The sequence below is a fragment of the Acipenser ruthenus genome, chromosome 47, assembly GCF_902713425.1.
Source record: "Acipenser ruthenus chromosome 47, fAciRut3.2 maternal haplotype, whole genome shotgun sequence".
NCBI classification, from domain to species: Eukaryota; Metazoa; Chordata; class Actinopteri; order Acipenseriformes; family Acipenseridae; genus Acipenser; species Acipenser ruthenus.
In genome coordinates, this window is record NC_081235.1 from 6,826,800 (window position 1) to 6,844,227 (window position 17,428).

At 41.8% G+C, this 17,428-nt stretch overlaps 2 protein-coding genes across 2 annotated transcripts; both read right to left on the bottom strand.

The window, feature by feature from the left end:
* Positions 1–863: 863 nt before the first annotated feature.
* On the bottom strand, positions 864–9,484 carry LOC117401408 (E3 ubiquitin-protein ligase MARCHF2). Its single transcript, XM_034002080.3, has 5 exons — positions 9,229–9,484; positions 6,048–6,283; positions 5,312–5,507; positions 4,797–5,006; positions 864–4,115 (listed from the first exon to the last, which is right to left on the bottom strand). Exons 2-5 carry the CDS (start codon positions 6,221–6,223, stop codon positions 3,957–3,959), a joined length of 741 nt encoding a protein of 246 aa, XP_033857971.2. The 5' UTR covers positions 6,224–6,283; positions 9,229–9,484; the 3' UTR covers positions 864–3,956.
* Positions 9,485–10,851: 1,367 nt separating this feature from the next.
* LOC117401457 (ras-related protein Rab-11B) lies at positions 10,852–17,072 on the bottom strand. The gene is made up of 5 exons (XM_034002178.3): positions 16,911–17,072; positions 14,576–14,771; positions 14,023–14,216; positions 13,786–13,866; positions 10,852–13,567 (listed from the first exon to the last, which is right to left on the bottom strand). The coding sequence occupies exons 1-5, from the start codon at positions 16,948–16,950 to the stop codon at positions 13,422–13,424; spliced, it is 657 nt and encodes a 218-aa protein (XP_033858069.2). The 5' UTR covers positions 16,951–17,072; the 3' UTR covers positions 10,852–13,421.
* Positions 17,073–17,428: the final 356 nt, after the last annotated feature.

The window sequence follows — 17,428 nt, forward strand, 5'->3', positions numbered from 1 at the left end:
GGCAACAGGGTCTGAAAACCATCCAATTAGTGCAACAGCCAAAACAGCTGCTTCAAACATACTACACCAACCTGCTTTTATACCTGTGTACACTAATACAACTTGGCATATCCCTTTCCAATGAAGATGTGCCTCAAAAAGATTAGAAAAAAAAAAAAAAAACCTGTGCCAAACAGGAACAGATGCACAGTAAATAATTCTACAGTCTCTCCACTCCTCATCCTTCTACAAGGAACTTGAAGCAGAAACTGGTAACATGCATGTAAAACACAGAGGGGTTTATTAACTAGTCAAGACAGGGACGTGGATCAGGCGATCTCGCTCCACCGCACTCCTGCTGGCATACAGGACCGAGTACCCTCAGGCATCCCCAAACCTGGAGCCCAGCAAGAACTGTACAGTAGGGCAGCAAAAAACAGAGGGGTGCGGGACTGTTTTGGTACTAATACGCACCCTTGCCCCCACCCTATCCACTCATAAGAAGATTAATAGAGGGGGTCGTCTGTGTCTGGTTACAGATTACAAATTGACTATCACATTGCAGTGAAAAGCTCTGCAATTTAAACATGTTCAGAAAGGAACCAACATGGGCTAATCATCTCCATCAGCATTTTCAAAACACAAAGATGGAAGGGATTAGAAGAGCAGAGTTTTATTGAAGATTCTGCTCTGCGAGGGACCAGCTCTCCACGAAGCCCCTTTAGTGGTTGTAATAGAGAGCCATCTATGAAAAGGCATTGAAATTCAAGCATATGAATAAAGAAAAAAAAACAAAAAAAAACAAAGACAAAACCAAAAAACATAGAATGCTTTAAATATTCTGTAGAATATGTAGAAATGATTAAACAAATTAAAACCAGAAATGAGATTTTTTAAATGCATGTATTTATTAATTAATTTATTTATTTTACAAACACTAGTAGTATAATTGCCTATAAGCATCCACCCCCGGGTAGCAATAGGAGGCAGTTTTAAAATCAGTTGGCACTGGAGCAGTTAACTCTATGCCAGCTGGTAGAACGATTACTATGGACGTGATCCATTCAAGGAGAGAACCATTTCTTACAATACAATTAAAACACTATCTATGGTATATAGAGGTTTTAACATTTTTTTGTTCAAAGTGCCACATAAATATATTTTTATTTCACTGGGGTTCAGGCTTTGGCACGATATTTAACCGACTCGGAAAAATATCTATACAAAACAAGTGCTTAAAGAAATGCCTTAAAAGACCAGGGGTCGGCAACTTGTCCGTACATGGACACGCATGACGGTGGCAAGAGTTATCCATGTCCATGGCAGTCCAACACGCACGGAATTGTGTAGAACTCAGTTTTGTTTGTCCGTAGCCAAGATTATGCCGCGACACGGTGCCGACCCCTGAAAATGACCGTCTCCAACGACTGCATCGTACACAACCTTTCAAATCCATGTGCATGGTTTCCTTCTTTATTTTCCACAGATCATTAAAATAGTACCAAAACCACCTCTTTAACAGTGCAGATCTATCACACCCTGCTCTTTGCTTTGGGTGCCATTACTAAAAACAGGCCTTTAAACAATAAAAATAATTTCAGGCAGCATTTCTCAGTCAGTACGATTGCACAATCATCCGCAGGCTTGAGGCTGCTGACACCAGTAAAGATACACGCAGGTGTTTGGGAGCATGGAGGAATTGGGGAGGGAATAGGAATTTCTTTGCTACAAACATATATATATATATATTTTTTTTTGCTTGCATAGCAGTTTCAGCTAGCTTGCTGGTGACCACAACATTTTGGTAAAGGACGGGAGACAAAGGCAAAGTGCTACAAGGCCATTTCTATTCTACTACACAAAATAAACTTCAAGATGAGGTCTATTAATACAAAAGGGTACGCAACACCAGCTTACACTAGGGGCTTGACATCTCCACAACAAAACAAAAACAAATGAAAAGTAACACTAAAAAAACACATGATTGTAAGCAAGAGTTCTTTTATCCCCTAGTTTCCCAGATTGGAGCTCGTGATTCAAATCACTTTTAGGGAGTAAGATTTTTTCCGATCCCTCCTATTGCCCCGGAATTAAAGCTTTGGTAGTTTTCAATTTTGAAGGTAGTTCGCTGGGTTTCATCTTAAGGGTATTCGCTAACAGTGTGCATGTCTGTACAAAGAGTTGTAACAATCTAATTTCATATACCTAAAGGGGGCTATAGGTAAGGAAGCTAATGAAAATTGCACAAGAGACCTCTATAGCGAATGACAGAGCACAACAGGCAAGATTAATGGAATCATTTAGCCTTCATCAATTAAGTGCATCATTGTCAAATTATAAAAATGATGAAATGAGAGATATGGAGCATTACAAAAAAAACTAGTTCTTTACAAACAGTCCCCAATTAGTATTTTTGTTCAGTCCACATTTACTGTCTATAGGTTGCAAGGTAGGCTATGCAACATAGTTCAAACCTCCATGCTGCTCCAATTATTGTAATGAAAAAAGATACTACAAAACCGTGCTGGATCTATCCTAATGCTTTTGATTTAATTCCCTGTGGTAAGAATGCAATTCTATTGGTGACCAGTGCAGGTGGCATTAGAAGGATCCGTACCCCTGACAGAACATGTGTTCCAGTGCCACACAGCACAGCTGCACTGCAGCCCAGTACCCACTGGGCTACTTGCACTCAGATCCACAGAGAGCATTAATGCCACACTGTCCCCGACTCGCGTCTGTGGCACACCTTCACATGCGAACCGATGTGGATTAGAAGATACCTGCTGAACATCAACATGGATTTAAAGTACACTTAAAAATCACAAATTATAGGATGCACAGACGAGCAATTTACACATACATACTATACTGAAATAAAAATTGACCTAATCTTATGCAAGTGCATTTCTGCATGGTTTTTCTTCAAAAAAGATTAAGTATACATAACTGTAGCACCTTAGTGTTGGTTAAAAATAATTCTTCCCAAGTGTCCAGTCACACTGACCCTGTTGCACTGAAAGCACAGGAACCTGGTCTCCAGAGCCTCTCCTTCCAAATATAGCACAGTTTTTTTTTTTTTTGTAAGTTGCAAGGCTTGGGTCTTTAAATTATAATTTTTTTTTTTTTTTTAAATTGGATTTAAGAAACATGTTTTCTTCCCTACAAACAAACAAACAAACAAACAATCTTATGTGCATGCATGCAAAACCGTGGGTTTGTGTGTCCATTTCACACCACAAGAACGAGAAGGACAGTGCTCTAAATGTTTATTGCACCCTCCACGGGACGATAAGTCACTCCCGGCAACCATGGAGGTGTAGGAGAAAGGAGAAATCACTTTTACACTTCAAACAGGTCAGACTCGTCACAAACCTCCGTCCTCCACTTCGATCATGTAAAAGCCACCACCGACTCAGGCTGCCCGGACAACGTTCTCCATCTCGTGTCACTTTACCCTGTTCATCCAGCAGACCTGGAGGAGAACAGCCAAGCCTCCCAAGACTGGGCAGGAGATCCAGTGCCAACTGTTGCCACCCAAATGGAAGGCCTTGAACGCATGTAAAGAGTCATTTGTTGCAATTGGTTATCAAAAAAGAACGTTACATGAAGCAGGCTGCGTTGAACAAAACAAAAACTATATATATATTTTAGGTAAAGATTACGTATGCCATCTATACTGGTAGATGCCATCAAAGCGATCCGACCCCATCTTTACTGGGAAGCCTGTAGGCGGGATTAACCCAATGTTTGGAAGATCTGTGCCGACCAACAGGAAGGGGTCATGAAAACACTTCAGATTTTGTTGGCTTTGTTCAAAGGGAAATGCAATTTTGGAGGAAGGTTAGTGTTTATAGTTAAATTTTTTTTTTTTTTTTTTTTTTTTTAAACTTGAGTTGGCGTGTGAGGCATGATGAGGATCAAGTCCATTCTGCTCAGCCCAACGCCTCCTCTTCCCCACTCCCACCCGGGGGGCTTCATACGATGGTCTCGTCAGCTGTCTTCTTCATCAGCTTGGCAGAGAGCAAGGACTGCTGGGTAGAGTGTGCGCCCTTGGCGTCAGGAATCATCAGGCAGACCTTCTGATTGGTTCGCCTCCATTCCGTATACAGCTGACAGTGATAGCGGAATGAAACCTGGGGAAGACGATAAAACTGAAGAATACAGTATACAGCAACTACAAGGAAAACAGACAAAGTTAAAGCTGATGTGATCCTTCTCTCTCAGATTTACTACAGCAGTCACGGGTATAGAAATAAGATTTCGATTGCACAGCAGTTTGATCCATTTCTGATGGCTAATCAAGTTTGCATTGAACCTAGGATGCAGTCACAACACAAGTTAGTCTTCAAACTTCTTGGTTATTTCCAGGCGGCAGATTAACTATTTTAGTATATTCAGATTATGAAAAGGGACTTTATTTTATTTAGAGCCGTTCCGGTTAGTAATAAAAAAAGTAAATGTTTGTTTCTTTTTGCCTATATACATTTCAAATTTAAGTTTGGCAGGGATGGGGTTACAATCCCATCCCTGCCAAATCCATGTGCAGAATGCGTCTGGAGCTTAAATGAAGCTCAATCAAGCTGAGCCACATGCTTCTAAAGAGCCAGCTCCTTTGTTGTGGAGTGTTTAGTTCAGTGAGAAGACTGGGAGCAGCAGGTTGTGACAGCTTTGCTTGGGTGCCTTTTTTGATTTGTATTTTGTCTGTTAAAATCTTTTGTGATTTAATAAAAGCATGCGAAAAGCTCTGAACTGCAGTCGTCCGCCTCTGCTATTCCCGCCGCTTGAACGCAACGTTACCACACCGCTACACTCACCAGTGTCCACAGGACGTAGATGGTGAAAAGTGCAATGGTGAGCGCGATGAGCCCCACGGCCTCCAGCCGGCTGTTGAACTGGAGGTGGTCCTGGGCGCCCCGCAGACACAGCCAGCCCGAGATGGCAGCCAGCGGGGTGATGAAGAGGAAGCACACCATGTCACAGAACAGCGTCCTCTTCTCGTTGCGTGGGCCGGGGTCTCGTAGCCACTGTGAGAGCAAGGAGACAGAGCGGTCAGGGCGGCGATAATTGCCCAGACTTTTATACGCGTCATATTTACATATTTTTATATTTATTTTATATATATATATTATATATATATATATATATATATATATATATATATATATATATATATATATATATATATTATATAACACACACCTTCTGTATAACTTCTATTGACATTTAAATCAGAAAGAATTAGACAAAAAAAATGGAAAAAAAATCATCATCATCATCATCAGAGAACTTGGGACACACACAGCTAAAAGTGAGCATTGACCTTTGTTACCTCGGTCAGGGGCCTGGGCCTCCTCTCCACAGTGAACTCTGTGTGGCACAGCTCACAGTAGCTGGTGTTGGAGGAGGAGAGCCACTTCTCCAGGCAGCTCTTGTGGACAGTGCCCAGGGTCCCAGTGCAATCGCATGGGGAGAGCAGCCCTTCCCCACTGCCCCCCTCATGGCAGATTCGGCAAATGGGCCCGTCGCTGCAGGGACAGAACAGGTTGAGAGTGCAGTTCAGGAAACAGGCAAGAGAAAAGACAGATTGCTGTATGCAAGAACACAGAGTGAAGGAGCTTGAACCCTAAAAGCCCTGGCACTGTGGGTTTGTAAATAGAGTTCTTGGAATTACCAAGAGATCATCATCTGCTTGACGTGCGAGCCGGTTTACAGGGAATAAGGAACTCGCACAAACAGGCATAACCATGACTAGATGTCTAAGCGAGGAGCAGTGTTTTGAAATCACTGCTCGGCTTCACAGGAAGCTAACGTAGTGACCTTAACCCTTTAGGAGACACAAGGAATCGAGCGGCTGTCGAAACGATTTCTTCTTAAAATACATTTGAGAGCGACTCAAGAATCACGAGGAGGAAACGGACCATTTGGATGACCTGATCCAACCTCTCAGTGCATTTTAAACCCTGTTTCGTGCACCTTGATGCAAAAATAGTAAAGTTAGCAGTTTGCTTGCTTTTTTATTCAGTATGTTGTATTTTACGTTCTTAAAGCATATTGAAGTGGCTGACCTTTGTGTCCCCAGCGCTTTGATGACTGTGGACAGGAGCCTGCCGTCCTTGGCAGTGACCTGTGTGACGTACTGCGCCCTTCGGATGTCGGACTCCTCCACGGTTTTGGACAGTGCCGCGTTGCCAGTGCAGTCACACAGCGAGCCGGGCAGATGGCAGCACTCTCCTGTGGTCATGGCACTCCGAGGAGGTAGCAGTGTTCCCTCTAGAGACAGGCTCCACTGGTCAGGCAGGTCCTGTCATTCAAAACACGAACAGTCAGAGAGTCCGCCGCTTGTACAGTAAATGCGTGCACGCTTAACAGCAGTTAAAGAAAAATCCCACTGTGGTTGTGTGTTTTTTTAAGACTTGTTTAAATCAAAACCAGATTCCGAAAGAGCTGCCAGTGCCTTCTAAACACACACATGACCCTGAAGGAAAAAGGATGGGCTGGTTCTGCTTAGAGATCCGGGAAAGGGCCCTAGCTCTGTTTCCTGGTACTTTGTAGAGAATTCCTTACAGTACGTCACGGTCTTGGAAAGGGTAATAATGGAGGTCAAAAGGCATGCTAAAATTAATATCAAATGGATTTAAAACTCTGCGGTCGACAATGGGTGTCCATTTAAAACTAATACATGAAAATAAATTCATCGTGAATTTCTTTACATTTATATATAAAATCAATCACTTTTGATTGCATTTGAAGCTGGCACACACACACAGTAATTTCCAACTACAACATCTGTCAGCAATCCACAGACATTTGGCTCTTGAGTAACAGCATCATCTGTACAACTGCCAGCAGATTATGACACATTTGTAGGAAACACCTACATGAGTATTTATCCAAGTAGCATGAACACACAGTATTGGCAAACTGCAGGCTGTTTCTCAACCAGCAGGAAGTTAAGCCACATGATCCAGTGCTGAAAGCCAAGGGTTTGGAGCAAGTCTGTGGTTTTAAAATACCAGCGAAGCCACTGGCCGACACTGTGGCCCCATCGTTGGGCAGGCAAAAACAGCCAGTGCAGGACACCATGTACTTGAGGCAAAGTCTGTCTCCAGAGTTTCTTCACAATTCCATTAGTGGATCTCAAGATATAGCAAAAACATGATTGAACATGTTTTAGTCTTGAGACCGGGCAACAGTTAAAGGGAAAATATTTGAGACCATTAAAAAAAAAAAAACCCAACACCTTAGCCTGTGAAGCAGCCATTCAACATAATTAGAAAGCCTATAAAAACTAGACTCCTTAATTTCATGTAGTAAAGTTGTAATTGGTGCTCACCCAACGTGTGGTTTTAAATGCACCCGAAGGTGCAGGGTGAGGTTCACAATATCTCAACCAGGCAAGGCAGAAAGTGAAAACCAAGCAACATGCGTCACCAAGCAGTTTAACTGCAGCCATGTGGTGCATAAATATCCACGTCAACATATCCCTTTTCACGCACTGTTACTCTCAAACAGCACTGATGAGTAGAGCTTCATCCGAGTGGAAAACTTCATTAGGAAGCGCAGGGGCAGGAGAAAGGCTGGAGCTCCACAGAGCACGCTAGCACCCGGGCGTCTTCCAAACCCAGCATCACCTGGATACAGCTCCAGGAGTCCTGCTGGTCTTGACAGAACTCCTGTGGTCTTGAACACCATTCATCAGGCAACACATAGCAAGCTAACAGAGACATCATTCAAACTTCACACAGTAAAGATGCAATGTCGCATTAATCTGGAAATGAAGCCGTTAACAATATTCTCCAACACTGTAACAACCTGCTTGCTGCTGTACTGGTGCTATCTGTAGAAGGCTTAAAATACCAGCAAGCCACAACCTCCCACAATAAAATAAGCATTTGTTATACTGTAATTTACAGGGAAGACCTATAGAAATGATATTTATGAGGTTGAAAACTAAGCTTGTAATCTGAAGGCACACTTTCCGTAATGGGGTGTCTTTGACAAACTGCCACAAACAGTCAAAATGCCTTAATACCATGGCACGTTTCCATGCACCCAGGAGGGGGTGGGTGGAATAAGACTCCTAATGCATAGCAGTTAGACCCATTTTAGGTTTTAGTACGAGCTTGCTTCATCCCAGTGTATAGGTGTATGGGTAACAAGCTCAGGTGTTTCTGATTGGACTCCTAGTAAAACCAGGAATGGCTCAAACCGCTATGCAATGGGAGTCTTATTTCCATCCCTGATCCAGATGCCTTGCCCTTGGGCATGCCCAGTTCCTTTTTGACATGGTAAAGACATTAAACCGATCTGATGGGTTGAAATGTAAACACCACATTCTCAATGGTAGCCACAAATTACAGCATTCCTGGCCAAAGAAATAGAGAACTAAAGTGATAACGTATAACTGCACAAATAGCATGTTGAAATCTGTGGGGACGGTCGGTTATTATCAAATATAGCCCACTTGCTGCCAACCGACTGTTCAAAACATTACAGAGCACTGCTGCCTATTGTAATTTGCTAGATAAACGTAAGCATTTGGCACGGGTACTTTGAATTTGTCTTTATACTGGAAAAAGACTGAAAAAACAAAACTAAAACAAAACGTCTAAACGAAAAATCACACTGATGCCAAGGGCAGGGCAGTGCATATATATATATATATATATATATATATTATATAAAGATTAAGTTTGAAAAATATAAAACAATAATAATAGGTGTTTATTTCAAATAATGTAATTACAAAACATTGTGAATCTCGAGAAAACAAACAAACATACAAAAAAAAAAATCGAGATCAGAAATTTCCCCCAAAATGATGGAGACTTGGTGGGTATAAGGAGTACCAAGCCAGAGGAGCTGGCACGGGCTAGTGTCGGGTGTGCCAACCTGCCTGAATTCGGGGTGACTTGAAATGTATCAGGGGAAGGCGGAGAAATAAAAAAAAAAACCCCAAAAAACTGTAGACCCGACAAGAAACTGACCGCCAGCTATCATTTCCCATCGACATGGAACAGAACAGAGCAAAACACAAAAGCAGGCCAACAGCGAAGTACACCGCGTCACGCAATATTATAAATTATCCATCCTTAAAGCGTCACTAGATTTGTCGTCAATGCGTTGCAATGTCAGAATACTTGTTTGTATGTATATCACAACCACACACATCTAATGGCTATAACAAATAGCTACACAGCCAGGCGAAACGATTTTTTTTTTTTTTAAATGGCATAGGATACTTACGCTGTCCCCTTTTCCATCTCCAGCAGATTAAAAGCACATTTATAACCACTCTGTACAGGTTCTCCAATAGGTGTACAGATAAATATATTATTTCCGTTTCACCAGCATCGTGTCTCTTTCTCGTTTTTCTTCTCCCTGTCACCAAACAACAACAACCTCCTTCTGCCTTTTTTTTTTTCAACAGTGAAACATGATACGCAATCTCCGTAAACTGCCGCTTGATTTGACGCTAGATACGTTAGGCAGTGCTAGTATTTGACTTGCTGAATTTAAGAGGTCCGCGGAGCTTTGGAGTTGAAACGACCAATAAAAAACCAGGAAAGGCAGAACTGACGCGTCACCCAGCCCAGCAGATTGGAGGAAAGGACGCAGGAGTCCCGCCCACCTGAGCCCCGCTCTTACACTGTCTACGACCCGGTTTGCAGCTGTGACGCTGCATTTTGTATATTGTACGGTAGTTCTCTTTAAGGGTCCCATGATGACGACGGACAGTCTAACATGTCCTGATTTACCGTCGTTATTATGGGACTTGTATGTTATTCGTTGTCATTAAAGTGCAACAGGGTGACGGAAAATGTGTTGGGCGGGGAGTCGCTGTAGTGCCAAGGTTATAACAGGTGACAGTGCAGCTGTAGGTTTGGGATCAAACTAGCTAATCAATTCACACACACACACACAAAATACAACAGTAACACGCCAGGACCCATTAATATGCCACATTAACAAGCAACACACAGGGGGACTGGGCTGAGTCAACTGTGATTGTTAAAAACAGTTCTGTTTTTTAAGCACGCTGGCAGGTGTGGTCCTCGCTTTGCTAGGGTTGTTTTGGATGTGCAGTGTTGACTTCAGTCGACGTGTAAGTCTCGGTGCATAAAGACATTGTACTCCCTTGAAACAACGGAACAAACAGACTATGAACTGAACTCTGTGTGTTTGTGTATGGGTGCGTTTTCCACAGCAGCAGAACAAGTCAGCAGCTGCCTCTGGGTCCGCGTCTGCATTTGGAACCTGGTAAAAACAACGCACCCTACTGGACAATTTTGACACAGCATGTAATCATACTGTAGTTTACATTGTCTCTATTGCCTTACCTAGCATGCTCAGAGGGATGCTGTTGTTTCAGTAACAGGTATTAATTATGAATTAGTCATTTAGCAGACACTTTTAACCAAAGCAACTTACAGAGACTAAGGCGTGAACTAAGACGGAGCACAAGGAGGTTAAGCGGTTTGCTCAGGTTAACACACTGAGTCAGTGGCTAAGCTGGGAGTTGAACTGGAAGCCTCCTGGGAGCAAGCCCTTTTCTTTAACCACCAGACTGCCAAGCCTAATATTTAACATGCTTGGTGGAAAGTTAAACATCACCCAATGCAAGAAGGATCAAATATATATTGACATCAAGTATCATGAATATGTACATCTTTTTTGTTATGCCAACCCTCTTTTGTAAAAATTTGTTCCCATTTTAGGTCAGTTAATTATTATTTTATGTATGACAAAAGACCAAAATATAAAGAAATGTGTGTTTTAAAGGGCTGAGCAAGTCTCTATAATCAAATAAGTTGTTGATTGTAAGGGAAAACTGTTTAGAGCAGCAATAACCACACAGACACAGCACTGTTATTTAGGTTTGGCAACTTATTTATCCACCACACATATTAATCATGCACAAATCAAGTGACACGTATATATATATATATTTACACAGTGGATTGCACTCAACATAAATACAGGAACAATCGCCAAGAAGAGAGAGACAAAATAAGCAAGAGAGAGAAAAACAGTGTTAGGCGTCAAATCTTTTCTAAACTAAACTTCAAAACTTAAGATTTATTTATAAATCACCTAGTATCATGAGGAACAAATACAAATAAATAAAAAGGTTAGCAGCTAGAGTGCTGCGGATTTCATGTTTTCTCTGGATGCCAGGTATGCTTCATGTTGATAAAAGTGACGAAGATTGCCAGGCCTGACAAAGACTAGAGGGCCCCACACCATGCAAATAAAAACCACATTCAAAACTACAAAATGCGTGGAGGGGTTCCATTTTATCCTCTAAATACTGGGAGCCACTTCAGAGGAAAAGCTTGGAGTTCTCAGACTAATATAATTACTTTAAACATTAAACTGCTGTTCTCTGTCATTTACTATGACGCTTCACATAAAGAGGATTATGATAACCGAATAATAAGGAAATGTATTCCCATAACAAAAACGTTTCCTCTCTGGAGTGCAAAAGCCACACAGTATTCTGTTATCAGTATTGAATGGGCTTTCATCACTGAATAGCTACTAGTTAGGAAAACTGCTTTCTCAAACCATTTCAAGATAAAGGATAAACATGTAAACTTGAGGGAACTTCCAGGAAGATCTTTGCAAGCCCCTGATTTCTGTAACTGACCCAACACCCAACAACCCCGCCCCCAACACGGCATATGAAGCTGTTGCAAACTCAGTCCTCAGTCATTTAAGAGACAGTGTGTTTGTGTACTGAAGAATGCAAAAAAAGCCTTCTGCAAGTGCAGTTCTATACGTAACATGGTAGGTATTGCTTTGCTATTCATCTCTAGTGTGCCTAAGAATATACTTCACATCTAAGAGTGTTAGCATGCAAAACAAAAGGGCCAGATAACCACTCCACATTACACTGACCAGAAGGCATTATTTAAAATACAGTCTTTCACTGTGGACTGACTTCCTAGGACTAGCAATGCAGAGCATAACACTTCACATCCTTTTCTGCAAAGCTCAGGCTTGCGAACAGAAACACGTATCAAGTACCTGGGTGTACTCACTGCTCAGTGGCAGTTTTGTGTGTATTTGTCTTTACATTGCTCAGTCCTTGGGCACATATTCTACATTCAAATTTATGGAAGACACGCGGCAATGAACAGTGAGAATAACTGAACAGGTGGGATTTGCAAGTGTAGAAAATCTGGAAAGGACTGTTTGGTGCTAATCATCACTAGTAATTCTTGTAAGATAATCTTTAATCTTAAGAGAGGTTTTTAAACCTGTTTTCTTCCATACTTTCACTACAGGAGTCAACCCAGATACTTAGATTTCTTGACTGGCTATTACAGCCAATCTTTGGCATCTATTTTTGTTTTCTTTTACTCTTACTGGCTTATAATAAATTACGCTGGCAGGACACACACTGCCATGACAGCAGAAGAAAACCTTCAAAAAAAAAAAGTAGGTATAAATATTGGGATATTGAGTGAGGAGACTAGACTAAACTAGAAAGTTGTAGTCATTTTTTATTAATACTATTTAAAAAAAAAAACAGGATTCATTTATTCATTGATTCATTTGTTTGTTTAAAAAAAGGTCCCCTTTTTAACAGCGTATTGTTTATATAGCTGGTTTGCCCATGTTCATTGGTACTAATAAAATGTACTAATCATGTTGCCATTGTTCAGTTAACACAGCTATAGTGAAACGAGCTAGTGTAGCGTTGGTAAACCAGTCTAAGGGCAATCCCTCTACCAAGGGGCAAACTCCATCCACACACATTTTCATGAAATTATGCATCAGGTTATTTATGCCCTGTGTGGTACAGGTCAGGGTTTCCCAGTCCTGGTCCTGGGGACCCCTGTGTCTGCTGGTTTTCATTCCAGCTGAGCTCAGCTACTTAATTCACCCCTTAATTTAACTATTCATTAGCTTAATTAGCTTAACCTTTTTAATTGTTCTCAGCTCCTAAAAAGTTGCAGATTTGAAGTTACTTATAAAATGGTATAGTTAACTTGAAATATCCAACTGTTTAAAATCTGAAAACAATTAAAAAGGTCTAATTAAGCTAATGAATAGCTCAATTAAGTAATTTAGACACAGGCGTCCCCCAGGACCAGGATTGGGAAAGCCTGGCTTAGGCAACCTAGTAACTGCCCCAGAGACAGGCACATCCTACTGACTGATCTCTCACCAGCCCCAGGAGGAGAGGGTCACATGATCAGTGCTGAATTCCTCGGTGCTGAAAAACTGTGTCACATAAGGAGGAAAATTCATTGGCCAAAAAATAAAAAAAGGATTGAAAACAAAAGAAACATCATAAAGGAATGTCGGCTCAAAGGTTACAGCTTCAGAGACAGGGAAAGAATTCCAGGGAAATCACAGGGAATACGGGACAGCAGCACGAACACAGAGTCGAAGCGGAGGGGAGGGGAGGGGAGGGAAGGGCTCGGGGGTCACAGGTTTTGGCAGCACTGCAGTTTGTTGGGTCTCTGGCCGTCTGTGGTGGGCGGAACGCTGATGTCCACCACGTTGTTGCCAGGAGACTCGTCGTGTGCCGATCGGTCAGTGATCTGCTTCTGTGATACAATCCGGTAAATCTCTGTGGAGGAGAGCAGAGCGTTTGAGATTCACTGGCTGTGGGGCCCAGCGAGTCAGTACCAGTAGAACTGGGCTGTGACACAAGAACGCTGTGGGGATCAGAACTTAAGCTTGCAATCTGATCAACAAAGTCACTGGTTTTGTTAGTTCGGTGGAAGCTGACACTGTTTTTTGGGTGAAAGTGAACAGCAGCCGGTTGTATTAATTCAGAACGCTTACCTGTCAGGATATTTTTGAACGCCTCCTCCACATTGGTCGAGTCCAGGGCAGAGGTTTCAATAAATGATAAAGTATTCTTTTCTGTATAGAGAGAGATAGAGAAAGCATTGTAAATGAACATGAAACCTGACCAGCTTCTCAGTAACCTTATCCTCCATGCCCCCCCCCCCCAAATGTCTGTTCCCAACAGGCACCCATGTACCTCCAGGGAAACGCCTCTAGCCCTGGTGCCCGTACCTGCAAAGGCGCGGGCCTCGTCGGTGGGCACAGCCCTCAGGTGCCGCAGGTCGCTCTTGTTGCCCACCAGCATGATGACGATGTTGTTGTCCGCGTGGTCCCGCAGCTCCTTCAGCCAGCGCTCCACGTTCTCGTAGGTCAGGTGTTTGGCGATGTCATAGACCAGCAGAGCGCCCACCGCACCCCGGTAGTACCTGACAGAGAAAGGGTGGGTGAGACACACTCGGGGTATTCCGAGCTCACCGTCTGCCAACAACAACACGACAGGAAATCGTGCTGAAACTAGTGACACACAACCCGAAAAAATCAGTTCTGGCTTTGTTACATGTGCACTTAGGTAGCGTCCTTAAACAAACATTCAACAGCTAATTGTGTGTAACAAAACTAAACTAAATTCTCGTTTTTAAAAAATGCAGATCTTTAAAACTTAAAAAGTATAACTTGATGCTGCAATTTATTCAGTAAGTGGCTCCTAAAATAAAAAGCAGCTCTTTTTGACACACATGCCATGAGGCGCTCAATGCCCCTCTCCTTGCAGCCCTGCCACACTCACGCCGATGTGATGGCTCGGTAGCGCTCCTGCCCGGCTGTGTCCCAGATCTGAGCCTTTATCGTCTTGCCATCCACCTGGATGCTGCGGGTGGCGAACTCCACCCCGATGGTGCTCTTACTCTCCAGGTTGAACTCGTTGCGTGTGAATCGGGAAAGCAGGTTACTCTTTCCCACCCCGGAGTCACCGATCAGCACCACTGCAACCAAAATATACAGGAGTCAAAAACTACCGCACCTGTCCTGACCAAGACAAAACTGACAAGCTCAGTGTGACTCTGAACCAACTTCTGAACAGGGTGTGCGTGGATGTCTATGTAGTGCCAGGGGATGATGGAACGAAACCATCTTCCCCTCGCTTTGGTCATTCTCAACTGTCCTGCATATGTTGTTATAGAAACCTACCCCCTCATTTCTCTACTCTCATCCTCACCTCTCCAGCTGTTTCCTTTTTTTGGTCAGAAATGGATCATCAAATATTTTGGCAGTTGAGAAGGAAGGAAACTGAACTCATATTAGCTTTTTCTTGTGTTTAGGATATAGTTTTAGGACACATCTGACCTAATTAGTGGGACTAATTAAGCTCACAGTAACACCTGAAAACGGGTTCAAACTTACTCCCCAGAGTTCATAACCTTTTATCAAGCAGGATTACTTTAAGAATAAGTTAGGTCTCCACTGGAACACAACATAAACACATTTACTTTATGTACTTTAAGCCCACGTTTTATTTAAAAACTGTAGCTGTCAGACAAACAGTGTGGAATGCCAAAACAGCAAAAACCGTTTACTATTTTGACTACCATCAACACTGTGAAAAGTTTCTCCCTCTCCAATCTCTTGTGCTGTGTTGCTTTTATGCAAAATAACCACTGGCCAAAAAAAACAACAGTCGGTATGGGAATGACTTGATCAAAACTCAGGCCAGTAACAGTGTCATGGAAGACATTTCACAAGACAAAAAGCAGGATAGTAAAACACGCAAGCAAAGGCAGCTGCAGACTTGACCTTTGAGCTCCACTCAGTATTTTACTGCTTTCTGTCCACTTCGTTTTCAGCAATTCAAAAAGAAAACACTTTTATCCCCAGGAGTCAAGAACTGCTTACATGAGGAATTAAACGCATACTAATAAAACGCACAGACAGTAACCACTAAAAGCCGTTTAGTGCTAGAACAGTAAAACCAGTGTTATACTGGGTAATCATTGTACATGCAATCCTTTGTTTCTTATGGTCTCTTTCTCAGTCATACTGTTTAATTTTTATAGAACACACTTAACGCAGTATACTGATGCCATGCAAGACAAAACGGCTCATTAATATCTTATGGATTTTTATGCGACGACAAAATATCTATCCAACTATACCAATAAATGGAGTTAACAAAAAAGTCGGTAAGCATTGTCAGAAAATTAAAACAACTAAGGCACCAGCAAAAAAAAAAAAAGTTTATTTTACTACTACGGTTTTTGCAGATTGTTTAATTCGTTTCATGATAACGGTATATGCGATTCGCAGTCAGATACAAATAACATACACCGATTATTTAACTGTAAACATCTCAAACGCAGCTAAAACTTAAGACACATTCTTGAGAGGGGTGTGGGTTTCGTATCACGAAGAATATTTACGTGAACTTTTAACACTACGGGAAATATTTTCAGCACCCGTTATAAAAAAAAAAAAAAAAAGCGGTTGATGATTATGGGAAATGATGTATGGTTATTGCTCACAGTTTTAACCACCCTTAATATCGAGCAAAGGCTGACAAACATTATCATGGCAGGCGTGTATAAATTAAAACCTCGGCTCCAGCACCTGGTAAACTTGCAGTGGCCCTGTATTCCTGAACCAGGGCAGCGTCGTTTGATTCATATCTATATCATTTAGACAGCTTTTCCATGTTTATAATACTATCCATAGTAGATTATCGTTATATCCTTTTTTTATTTATTATGTAATTACCGTTTATTGTGTTCTTTAGAAACTGTGTAGTAATTAGTCTATTGTATTTGATTTTTTTAATTAACCGTATGCGCAATTATTTATTTATAAGTTTACATTTTCCCCACATACCAATGATATACGTAACATACACAAACCAGCTTCCTACTGATACCATCTCAGATTACACGGAGAAAAAACTGGCATTTACAATCAGCGAGGCACAACACTCCCACTACGCACTCGCATTCCAGGCTGTCTCTCTCGGGATAATCCGAGGCTTTTGAGGGCCCTACCTGGAAGGCTGCAGAAATAAGCGTTGTTTTGACCCCGCCGTCCTCCTTTGGAACTAGCATTTGAAATATATATATATTTAAAACGGGGTTACGTCTTACCTTTGAATAAATAATCGTACTCGTCGTCTCTGGTTCCCATTTTTCTTGCTCTCGATTACTTACTTATTTATTTTTCCCCCAGCCAGAAACAGACCGAAGCTCCGCTAGCAAACCAAGAGCTTCACCCGCTCCTGACAGACAGGGTGCGCAAGCACGTGATCCGAGTCACTGCCCAGCTGGCATATCAGATACGGGCAGCGGGGTGAGTGACACACGCTCCGCCCAATTACATTTAGAGTGATGACAGCACAACGCACCCGTGCAAAACTGAAAATTAACTTTGTTAACGGGGTTAAGCAAAACAAAAAAAAAATAATGTTAAAAAATAATGCTCTACCTTTTTAGTACCTGAAATATCCTTTTCTCTTTTTTCATTTATCTATCTATCTATCTATCTATCTATCTATCTATCTATCTATCTATATATATATATATATATATATATATATATATATATATATATATATATATATATATATATATCGGACTGGTCTTCTAGTCCTAGAAAACTCGCAAAT